General features: G+C 42.0%; 1 protein-coding gene across 2 annotated transcripts in view; it reads left to right on the forward strand.

Annotated features, from left to right (window-relative positions):
* The window catches only part of Wdr59 (WD repeat domain 59), a 74,483-nt gene that overhangs the window by 36,334 nt on the left and 26,030 nt on the right, over positions 1-12,119 (forward strand). For both annotated transcript variants that reach the window (XM_084589998.1, XM_084589999.1), the window contains exons 16-19: positions 2,855-3,084; positions 3,944-4,080; positions 8,444-8,525; positions 8,629-8,744. In XM_084589998.1, the coding sequence (XP_084446124.1) occupies positions 2,855-3,084; positions 3,944-4,080; positions 8,444-8,525; positions 8,629-8,744 (565 nt within the window). The remainder of the gene's footprint in view (positions 1-2,854; positions 3,085-3,943; positions 4,081-8,443; positions 8,526-8,628; positions 8,745-12,119) is intronic.

The raw sequence follows: 12,119 nt of genomic DNA on the forward strand, positions 1-12,119 counted from the left end.
TGCAGCTCCTCTTGTGGATGCTGTTTTGCGTATGTGCACTGGACATGGCTCTTAAAACTATTTTTCCCAATTTTTTGTCCAAATTCAATAAAACCTGGTATTCTGATTCAGTTTCTTGCTCTGATTTCAAATATGTAACTTTTTTCCGATTGGCCAATTAGTTCAAAAGATAAATGGAATTAATTAATTGTTCATAATTTGCAGAAACAATGAAAAAATAACTGCATTATAAAAATTTCACATGGACACTAAAAAGCATAATGAATAAAATGTTAGGAGTACTTTTTTGCTATAACAAGTATTAGCGAAGTTATAGCAGTTCAGTTTTCAATTTTGCTCTAAATCAAACAGGAGGGGACCCACATTTGGAACAGTGAACTTTGAACTGCTTTAGACATCGCTAATATTTGTTATATCAAAAAAGTGCTCGTAACATTGTATTCGTTATGCTTTCTAGTATCTAGCAATGCATCCCTGTTAGCTTTTTATGGTGCGGTTATTTTTTAATTGTTTCTGCAAATTATGAACAATTAATCTCATTATCTCTTGAACTAATTGAGCAATTGGAAAAATAGTTACATATTTGAAATCAGTGCAAGAAACTGAATCAGAATACCAGGTTTTATCAAATTTGGTCAAAAATTGGAAAAGTAGCTTTAAGAGTCGTGTCCCCCTTAATCACTAGAATACCTTCATTTGTGCCTTTGTTATCTTGCACATGCTCATTAGCGTACAGTCATAACCTGCCACAATTTGTGGAAGACCACCCAACATAAATTATAAAGAAACACTTTAATCAAGTCTTGTGAACTTGCCATCGTGATCAAGGGCTAGTGTGTTGGACTCGGGAGCAGAGGTCCCTGGAAGGTTAGATTTTGATCTCGCCCTCCCACCTCAAAAAAAAGCTGCCCGGGTTAGGTGCTGCAACTCAGCCCTGTCATGTGGTGTTTACAACCTGCTGACCAATCAGTGCCTGGCTATTCCACCTTCCAGTTGCCACCTGCCAGTTACCACCTGCCAGTTACCACCTGCCAGAGGCATGCTCGTGATTTTTCACTCACAATGCCGGCGCTGGATTTTCTGGAGAACAGGGCCTTTAACGCTCTCTCAATAAAAATACGTTAAAGCATTTGCAGAGTCAGTAAAAAAATATATATATTTGGAAAAGGCAAGAAATAAATGCTATAATTGTTGATGTTCTTGCACTTACTTGTAGTATCCCATTCTGCGACGTAACATTGAACATTAAACCTTTATTTAGATTCTAATGCTTCTCTTTTTCTTATAGGCTAGAACGTGTACTGCTTGGATTGTACTAGTATTATTAACTGTTTGCCACCAACTGCACTTTTTTTTTTTTCTGACAATGTGGTTGACACCTTGCCCATGCATTTTTCGCCTTCCTGGATAACCGATGCCACTTGTACCTCTCTTGTGTACAAATTCATGTTGCAGAATGTGGCAGAGCATTGTTCATGTAGAGGCATGCAGTGGCACTAAATTCCAGTGCTGAGCTAGGCCTTGCAGATTTCATAATAAGGCTGTAAGCATGTTCCCTTCATCTCGTTTATGGAACAGTCAGTTTGGCTGGAAAACCGTTTGTACATGTAGGAGGGGAACACATACATAACTTTTTTGTACTTCACAAATTGTATTGTATTTCTGTGTTTAATTGGACAGGCACAGTTGTCAGTTCAATTCAGTCTTTATTTTAGCTTTTCTAATGCAGAAAAATATACAGGGAGCAGGGACAAAAAGCTATTCTGTGGCAAGCATGACTTAGCCCCACTCCTTTTACAGGGCTCTTCAACAGCACAAAAATTGTGCAAACCATTTGCTCATTGTCATCCAAGAGGTAGATAAAGTTTCAAATAAAAGTAAGGACTGCCAACTGTGGCTAATGAGGCTGCCCTGCTGGGTGCTGGAAATACCTTGTACACTCCCAATCTTGTATTTTTTTGAGGTTATGTGAAATAGCATGCAGGTTGGAAATCACAGCCGCCTTTTTTTGTCGGCTTGATCCTTTCGTGCAAAACCACTTACTATATTTACCCCGCCATGGTGGCGCAGTGGTTAGGGCACTCGACTACTGTTCCCAAGGATGTGGGACCGAATCCTGGCCGCGGCGGCTGCTTTTCGGTGGAGGCAAAAAGCAAGCCCGTATGCTGTGTGATGTCAGTGCACGTTAAAGAATCCCAGGTGGCCAAAATTTCCGCAACCCTCTACTACGGTGTCTCTCATAGCCTGAGTTGCTTTGGGGCTTTAAGCACCACAAACAAACCAAACCACTTACTATGTTTGCTGTCCCATCCTCTTCTTTATATTTGTATAGATGGGCAGGTGTAAAAGTTTATTTCAGAGTCAGTCAACCAGAGGGTTGCAGGACTTTGTCCTCTTCCCCCTCTTTCTCTCATAGGTGTCCGCTGTAGTTTCCTGGGACTCTGAGGCAGCCAAAGCTTGATTGATGATGCTTCTTTGGACCTCTAGGTCTGGGTAGTGCATCAGAGCCTCCTATGAGTCTGGTGTGCATCTGTTGTCTTTGTAGAGGAAAATATTTATTTGGCCACTGAGGTCTGAAGAGCTGTTGGTTCAGTATTGCCACTCAGTGTGGACAGTCTGGCAGCGAATCTGTGCAGCACAAAGGTTGTGCAGTTGACATGTTGAGATAAATACTGCAGCAGGTCATTTTGTTGTGGCACAAGTCAAGTTAGTATTGCAACCTTATTCTGTGCCCCTGTTCTGCACAATGGTGCCCTCTTTGTGTGTGCCCCTAAGAACACCTGATTTTCATTTATCTTTTGTTTGAGTCTTCTGTTGCAGTGTATTGAATTTAGAAGGCCTCTTGTTTTGTCAGATTACCTTGTGTGCTTCACACGGCCATCCCACCTTCAGAAGATGAATGCCCCCACAGAGGTTACACCACGTTCGTTGAGTGCATTGGGTGCGTACCTGGCTTCACAGCACAAAGCAAGTCGGCCTCCCTCGACTTCGTCCTTGGTCAGTCTGTACGCGCCGCACAGCCCAGGTACAGCGACTGCACAGCCACAAGATGTCTCCATTTCCTCCTTCTATTACAAAGAACGGGTAAACTTCTCTTTTGTGATTGTACGACTTTGAGGTGCTCTCAATTAGGCCACTGGTTCCTGCTTGATACGGGCCACATGTCTGCTGCTACTAAAGTGCCCAGTGCCAGCATTTGATCTAGCTCCTGCAGGCACGCAGAGCTAGTCCTGCTTTCAGCGCTCTCGTTGCTCACTTGATCTGCTTTATATTGCTCATAGCGGTGCTCCGATTCCTGATTACTGTCCAGTCATATCTTTTGTAAAGCAATTATAGTCACTATGCTTTCAAGAAAGTAGGACATAATTTAGCACAAAGCAGCTATGTTTAAATGTGCTTCTTGTAATGCAAACAACTGCATGATGCAGTGTAGCAATGATAAAGTTTGGCTTCCAGTTCCTTCATGTTCTTGGTGACCATTTTATCCACAACACATTAAATTTTATGGTGCTTTGTCTCCTTAGTAGTTGTAGGTGTATTGATTGTTGCCAAATAAAAATTATGAACTCCTAGAATTAGCAACATTGGCCTGACTGCTACTCTAGAGCCACAGCTAATTGACTAAACTTGTGCATTTACACCTCTTAAGTGATCACAGTGAACTGCACTTGTAGATGCAAGTGTACCAGAGAGAATAAAATTAATGCGAGATGAAATTTTATGTCCGTATTTTTGCGGTATTCCTTGCTTTTACTTTTATAGCTGATGTTCCGTAAACGCGTCATTGTCTCGTGCAGAATTGCAGCAATTCAGATTGAAATGGAAAAATACTGAGTTCTTTTTGTATAAGATAGTCTGAAGAGTAGAAAGCTTGAGCTAGAAGGTGAAGAGACTGTCTTCTTTCTTTTTTTTTCTTTCTTTCTTTTTTTTTTTTCTTTTGCAGAAGGGAAGAGGCAGAACACAGAGGAGAACAGGGCGTCAGGCATCATCACAGCAACACCCCATGCCAAGTGCTGCCGTACTCGTCTACAACATGTCGGGAATCATGCCAATCAACCAATCTCTGGCTCAGAACTACATGTAAGCCTTGAATTTTTAGTTCCATACCAGTTGTGCTCACATTGAAAATGTTTAAGCTTATTGCTGGAATTTAGGCACATGGCCAAGGCCAGATTAACAGTGGTGGGCCAGGTTAAAAAACAAATTAAGAGGGCCCCTATAACCCCCCCTCCATACCCCGACCCTGTTGTCATGTCTGAGACCTGGCCGCATTTTAGAATTTCCTACAGAAACCACATGCGATATGTACTCGAAGAATCTGCGGACATTTTATGAACATCGCCTGAGCATATATTTTCCTGCAGAGCACACGGGCAGACTGGTATCTAGACTGAACTATTCTGAAATGGTGGGGGGTGGGAGGGGGACACTTCATCCTCCCTTAAAAATTGGAATGTGCATTCGTGAAAAATAAATTGCTCGAGTGGTTATTTTCTTGGCTAATTGGGTAGCGAAGGACATTTGGCTGCATAGGAACACAGACGAAATGGAGATGGGTCTTGTTCATAAGCTGTTTGCGAATTCTTACTGTAAATATGCTACCTAGTCATATAGGTAATAGTTTTGTGAAATCATCCAGTGAGACAAATTGAAGCTCGCCTGAGGTAGTGTTTCTACAGAAGGTGCAATATTATGTTCTATATGCCTACTTAAAACTACAGCAAATAATATTTATTACTTCAAATACTGTCATAATGCGCGGAGATAAATCTTTTCGAAATTGTAGTGGCTGTAGAAAATGACCTCTTTACTGAACTGGCACAAAATTTAAGTTTAGCTCACTCAAATAAACAATAATACATATACGTTTACATTTATACAGACTGTCCACGTTTACAAAGACAGTATAATTTGCATTTTGCACATAATTTTCACTCTTAAAACAGAAGAAAGCACTTTTGCATGTACTATCACACACCTTTCTGCTTTCAATTTACAGAATAATTTACATTTTACGAGATAGCATATGCAGCTCATTCCACTGAAAAGTCGCTGCTGCCGTACATGGCAGTGGGGAAAAAAATAGGGTGGACACCTTAAGTGTATTATGGGACAGCGTTAATGGCTCATATTTGCTGGCTCCCCATGCGGAGAAAGAACGCTATAGCAGACGACGGACCAGGAAGAGGAGGACACACACACATGTCCTCCTCTTCCTGGTCCGTCGTCTGTTATAGCGTTCTTTCTCTGGCAATGAATAACCAACTCGCCCAGCAACATACCCATGCGGATCCTCTTTGGCTTACATGCACTTTTCTTTCCAACTGCTATCGCGGCTATAAGGCGAAGCTTAAGGAATCATTACATGTTTACACAACGAAGAAAATATAAGTTTAGACATTTCACAGGAATCCTACTTTTGAATGGGGCATGTATTCGTGCATTTTTTTTTTTTTTTTCGTTTCACCTTTAAGCAAGTGAATAAAGGTACCTATTTATGTTTCAGTAAGAGTTTTCAAGCCTTTTGCTGGGAGAGTTTCTTGGTATGTTGGTTGACGCGCCTGAGAATTTTGTGTCTCCACTCTTGGCAGTGACAAATTACTGAGGCAGCTGTCGGTTATGAGCAGTCGCGATCTCTAACTAATAATTTATTGCTTTTGTCACAGCTTTCACTGCTCATGCTCAGCTTAATAAAACCCACAACTGATCTCAACAGCAGTGACAGAGATCAGTTGGTTTACCAGCTGGTATGAGCTGACTCCCAACTGAAAGCCAGCTAGAACCCGTTGATTTCACTTGACCACCAATTGGGCCCATTGTCTACTGATTGGCAGGCATCTGGAACCAGTTAATGCCAGTTGAGTACCAGCTAGGACCAGCTGAAACCAACTGAAACCAGTTAGAACCAGCTAAAACCATTTGAATTTTTTTTTTTTTTTGCATCTATTTGAGCAAGTACAAAGTTTTGTGCTTTGGTGAAATATGAGGCTGGTTTTGGGATTAAGCGTGTGATGCGACGAGCAGCTTGTGAAGCATGCCACATTGCAATATATAAGGTCTAATTTTAATCATACGAGGGCAGAAAGAAGATGATTTGATTTTTCGGAGAAAACCTCGAAATCTGCCATTTTTCCAGCTCGTAAAGGGGGGGGGGGGGGTTGAGAACAAAGAGCCCGGTTGATTTGATTGCCAAACATTGCATATTTGGAGTTTTAAATGTGCTTTTACAGCACATCTGTGTACAGGCACACACTAGTTTGTGGACAACAGTCTGCGGCACTTGCAAGGAGCAACTGAAGTGTGCAAGCATGATATCCGACAGTAGTTCAAATAACTTCATGACCACATGAAAGGGTAATGTTTATAAGCCCGGTGATGGAAATGGTAGTGCTGTTGTACTCTAAACGATTCTGTCGCATGATCTTGAGCTGAAATCATATTTAGGCGAAAAAATGTGGCGTACCTGTGCTGTGCTAAGTAGAGCATCAGAAAGAAAAAAAAAATGGTGGAGTTATTGGTATGTCTGTACGGCTTGATTAAAGCGGGGTTATTTAGGTATCTGTGCCACGTGGTTTCTCACATAATTGGTTTGGTTTGATCTGTAGGGTTTAACGTCCCAAAGCGACTCAGGCTATGAGAGACGCCGTATCGGAGGACTCCGGAAATTTCGACCACCTGGGGAGGCCGGAATTCGATCCCGCATCCTTGGGAACAGTAGTCAAGCACCGTAATCACTGCGCCACCCCGGCGGGGCTTTCTCACATAATTGGGTACTATACTAAATGCATGGTAATGAATATGTGCAATATAATAGAGGCACAGAATAAGTTGTCAGTGATGAAGTCAGTAGCAGAGTGCAGGTATGCAAATAACAATCCGCAAAAGGATGCTCGGGCAAGAACCATTAACGCTATCACATCATGCCCTTAAAGGCGGAGCTTAAGTGTCCCCTAACATTAAATTTTTTTTCTCTAAATCGCTGCGGTCACTGAGTGGCTAGGGCACTCGACTATTGAGCCAGGAGACCCGGTTTCAATTTCAGCTTTGGTGGCCACATTTCGAAGGAGGCAAACCCCAGGTTGTCTAAATTATATGAAGACCTCCACTACTGTATCCCTCATAACCGTTAAACCCCATAAGCAAACAAACAAAAACTTTTTTTGTGTGCGCGCGCGTGTGCGTGCGTGCGTGCGTGCGTGTGTGCGTGCGTGCGTGTGTGCGTGTGTGCGTGTGTGTGTGTGTGTGTGTGTGTGTGTGTGTGTGTGTGTGTGTGTGTGTGTGTGTGTGTGTGTGTGTGTGTGTGTGTTGCCTTGTTACAGGATTGGGGAATGGAGGGAAAAAAGAGATAATGGCACAGAGACCAAGCTTACGGCCCTCTTGTTGAACTTTTTGCTCCAGAAAACTGCTTTATTGGTAATAGAGTGCAGCAGCGGTTGGTACTTTGGGACCTGAATTTAATTTCAAACTGGTGTCACTTTTTTGTCAGTTACGACCGAAAGAGAGTGCTTACCTACATGTGACTGCTTGTATGGCATTGCAAAATGATAACATACTCTTTTTTTTAAAAGCTTAAGCTTGTACAGTTTTGACAGTTTGTTGTTGAAATTAAGGGTATTGCTGAAATATTTGACATTAACACCAAGCTCACCGAGTTGGCTTTCATGCAGTGCACAGTTTAAAGGTTTTGGCTGCACTGATACAGTAAACTTAAAACAGCGCATCTTATAATAAGCACCCATTTTATAACTGTGCACTGTATGAAAGCCAATTCGGTGAGCTTTTAGGTGCGTATTTTTAATGTTTAATATTTCGAACCATTGCCAGTTGAGAAAATTTAAACAGGGGACTCGCTTTCGATATTGGCAGTCTTTCGTTTTGCAATATAATACTGTTCATATATACTGTTTATAATACTACTTATATAATAATATAAAGTCAGGAATAGAAAAGTTGATGTTAATTTTAGTAAATTAATGTTTTCATTATTAAGCTCGGTAATGTACATAATGTCTGCCTTGCTGTGCAGCCCATGTGTACAGACCGTACCTAGATATATATATCAGAGTTTTTAAAATAGAAATCTGTGAAGAGTGAAAAAATAAACAAATATGGTATTTAAACAAGTTTAACACACTGTAACAGTTGCTTGCACTGCTCAAGTGAATGAATGTGGACTGAAGGAAATTGTTCCTCTGGCATCAGAGGTAGAATATAGGCCCAAAGTCTAATGTGCGAAGATTTTAATATCCCTTTGCGAGGTCAAGCTGACAACTTGCATGAACCACTAGTTTTTGTGGACAGCATAACCAGCCACTTAAGTTGCACTACTTGCCTCTTAGATAGCCAGCACCCTGTCAAGTACAACTAAGGGAACTGGCAAATTAATAAGATTTAGTTCTAGTAACCATGTACAGTGGTTCCTTTTGTCTTGAAATATTCGTAGGTTGGACTATGGGGATCCTGTTGCTGCTTGCAACCACAACGCAACATGTGCTGCTAATGTGGGCCGGGAGGACTTGGCTCAGGTGTTTCAATCTTCTTTTTGGAGAATTTCGCTTTATTTTTAAAATGTCTATAATAGCTGTAAGCCAGTCTCTAACACCCTGATGCACATATTCACATTGGCAGGTGTGGTCCCTGGCAGCACTTATTGCAAGCCCACAGCTGTCACAAGACAAGCAAGGTCCTGATGCTACAGTTCCATGGGCGCAGCGCTCCTTTGGTCGACAAATGCTGGAATCAGTGTTTGTGATTCATTACTTATGTTTGCTCCTTGCTGCACTTCTTGGTTCTGCTGTCATTTGGCAGCACAAGCACTATATTTTTCTTTGCCGTGCAGTCACTTTTGCCACATTGCTGCTGACCAGCTACAAAAGGTGACTATGCTATCGCACTCACTATGAGCTGCAACACGTGTGCAGATTACCAACTGAAGTTTTCACCTTAAAGCAAAGCAGGGGCCATCACAGCACCCTAGCTTGCACATTCAGGGCACTCCGTTCATTGCATTGACCGTTGCTGGGATCACGTTGCCTTGGGAAGCGAGCTCTAACCACACCTCGCACGTTGAAGCTCACATTGAGTGTGATAGCACACCAGAATTAGTGCAGTTAGATGTAACAATATTAATAGGTACTGCATTGACATGTTTAAACTCTGCAAAGTGTGTGGAATTTGCACATGTTTCAACATTACCTGTGCTCTCATCATACAGCCATGCAGAGAAGTTGGTGTTATCATAAAGGGTCTTTTATACTTTATAGTTGGGCTTCTCTATCTTGTTAGCTTTTTGGAACCCATCTGGCTTTAAGAAGGTACCAAGAAACTGCATGTGTGGTGGCTTCTATCCCTTCCTGCCTAACATGCTACCAAAAAGAAAGCATGTGAACATGCACATGTACAGCCCTCAAAAAATGCCCAAATTCAGTTTATAATGACTGGCTGTATAGTGAAGCAGTTTGATATTAGCAACTATAGTCAAATTGGTTCCCAAATAAAATGAGTAAAAAGAAAACTGCATTTGGGGGAGGGGAGGGGGGGATGTTGGGGAGAGGTTTAGATATGCAGGGGTTGAGGCATGCATGGATTTATGTCACCCAATTTGGGGATACCTGCTTTATAGCAGTGAGAGAACTAACATAAGTAGTATGTTACCAAATCATTAATGTTCTTTTCTTACAATGATTATACTTGGTTCCTGCCACAGAACATGAGTACAGCACTCATTTTGTTGTTCAGTTAATGACAGTAGCTTTTCAGTGCCTACTTCCATTCTTTGCAGCCACATGCCTAAAAGCAAGAAAATGAAGACCGTTGTTAACACCCACTGCTGTGTTATTACGATAAGCAAGTCAATACAGCACAAGAACTGAGAGTATTTACCTCACTTCTGTGCAGCTGTGCAGAGCGTCACATTGATTTTAACTAGCTGGCTCATTGCTTAAGGGGCCATCGTAAGTCTAAAAACCAATCTACATGGAGATATAGTGACTGGAAATATCTATCATCATCATCATCATCAGCCAGACTTGACCCCTGCTAACGTCTTAATCTCATCCGCTTACCAAACTATGTCGCCCCCTAGTATGCTTTCCTTACCTTAGAATCCAATTTGTTACCCTTAGCGATCATCAGTTGTCATGCCCTGCCCATACCCGATTCTTCTTGATTTCCACTAGAATGCTATTAACTCGAGTTATTTCTCTGATACACTCTGCACGCTTCCTTCCTCTTAACGTTACACCTACCATTTTGCGCTCCATAGCCCTCTGCGTTGTCCTCAACTTAAGTAGAACCCTTTTCATTAGCCTTCACGTTTCAGCCCCATAGGTGAGTACAGGTGAGATGCAACTGTTATATACTTTCCTCTTGAGCGATACCGGTAAGCCGCTACTCATAATCTGTATTTGCCAAATGCACTCCGTCCCAATCTTATTCTCCTAGTTATTTCTCTTTCATGATCTGAATCTGCAGTTACTGCTGTCCTAAGTAGGCATATTCATCTACAACTTCCAGTGCTTCTGTACGTATTGCAAACTGCTTTTCCTTCCCCAGGCTGTCGAACATTATCTTAGTCTTCTGCATGTTGATTTTTAGGCCCACCTCTCTGCTTTTCCTGTCTTAGTCATCAATCATTCTTTGCAATTCATTCCCTGAGTTACTTAGCAAGACAATGTCATCAGCGATTCGCAGATTACTGAGGTATTCTCCATCCATCCTTATCCCTAACTGCTCCCATTCCAAGTCTCTGAATACTTCCTTTAAGCAAGCTGTGAACAATACTGGGGAGATTGTGTCTCCTTGCCAAACCGCTTTCTTTATGAGAATTTGTTACTTCCTTTATGCAGAACAATGGTTGCTGTGCAGCCACTATATATATCTTCGTACTTTCACATACGGCTCGTCTACACCCCGATTTCGCAATTCCTGCATGACTGCCAATGTTTCTGTTTCTACTGAGTCAAGTGCTTTTTCGTAATCAATGAATGCTGTCTGTGAGGGCTGGTTATATTCCGAGCATTTTTATATCACCTGGTTGGTGGTATGGAATATGATCGATAGTTGAGTACTCTTTCCTAAAACCTGCTTGATCTTTTGCTTGATTGAAGTCTAAGGTTGTCCTGATTCTGTTAGCGATTACCTTAGTAAGTACCTTGTCTGTAACGGATAGTAAGCTGATTGGTCTGTAATTTTTCAAGTCCTTAGCATCCCCTTTCGTATGAATTAAGATAATGCCAACGTTCTTCCATGATTCCGGTACCGTCGATAACACCAGGCATTGCGTCTACAGAGTGGCCATTTTTCTTAGCATGATATCTCCCCCGTCCTTTAACAAATCTGCAGTTACCTTATCTTCCCCAGCTGCTTTCCCCCTTTTCATAGTTTCTAAAGCTTTCTTAACCTCATCCTTCGTCATTGGCGGAACGTCTGACTGCTCTTCACTACTGCCAATCTTATTATTGTCCTGACTACTTCAGCTACTGTATAGATCAGTATAGAACTCCTCAGCTACTTTGACTATAATGTCCATATTTGTGATGACATTGCCCGCCTTGTCCTTTAGTACATACACCTGATTTTTGCCTATGCTTAATTTCCTCCTCACCACTTTAAGGCTGCCGCCATTCTTTAGAGCAGGGGTTCTCAAACATTTTTGCTTGGAGGAACCCCAAAAGCCTTCAGTAAGTTGCAGGGAACCCCACCCCCTGCCTTCACTTACGAGCAATGTTGTCGAGTGCATTTTTGCAAAGAGAGTTGCAAAGGTTAAATGTTTATTGCACAGATTAATACAAATACTAATGTGATGGGTGGTACTGCTTCCCTTTTAAGAGCAAGTCAAAGCGTGGCTCAGTAGCACTCAGAGCCAGTCTCATATCAGCTGCTGGGTCAAGACGGCTCCTGTGCTTGTTCTTCAGATAGGCAAGGGCTGAAAATGCCTGTTCACATGCATATGTAGTTGCAAAGGGAAGCGAAATGTCCACTGCCCTTTCAAAGAGGCATGGAAACAGTGGAACAGTCCCCATCCAAAATGTCACCAAGCCTTCACCATTAAATTTCTCTTTGAGAGCAGTGCTTGCCTGGAGCTCTGAGGATTCTCGCGGAACACAAGAAGACAGCCC

The sequence above is a fragment of the Amblyomma maculatum genome, chromosome 1 (genome assembly GCF_055883805.1).
Source record: "Amblyomma maculatum isolate TAMU_Amacu chromosome 1, ASM5588380v1, whole genome shotgun sequence".
NCBI lineage: Eukaryota > Metazoa > Arthropoda > Arachnida > Ixodida > Ixodidae > Amblyomma > Amblyomma maculatum.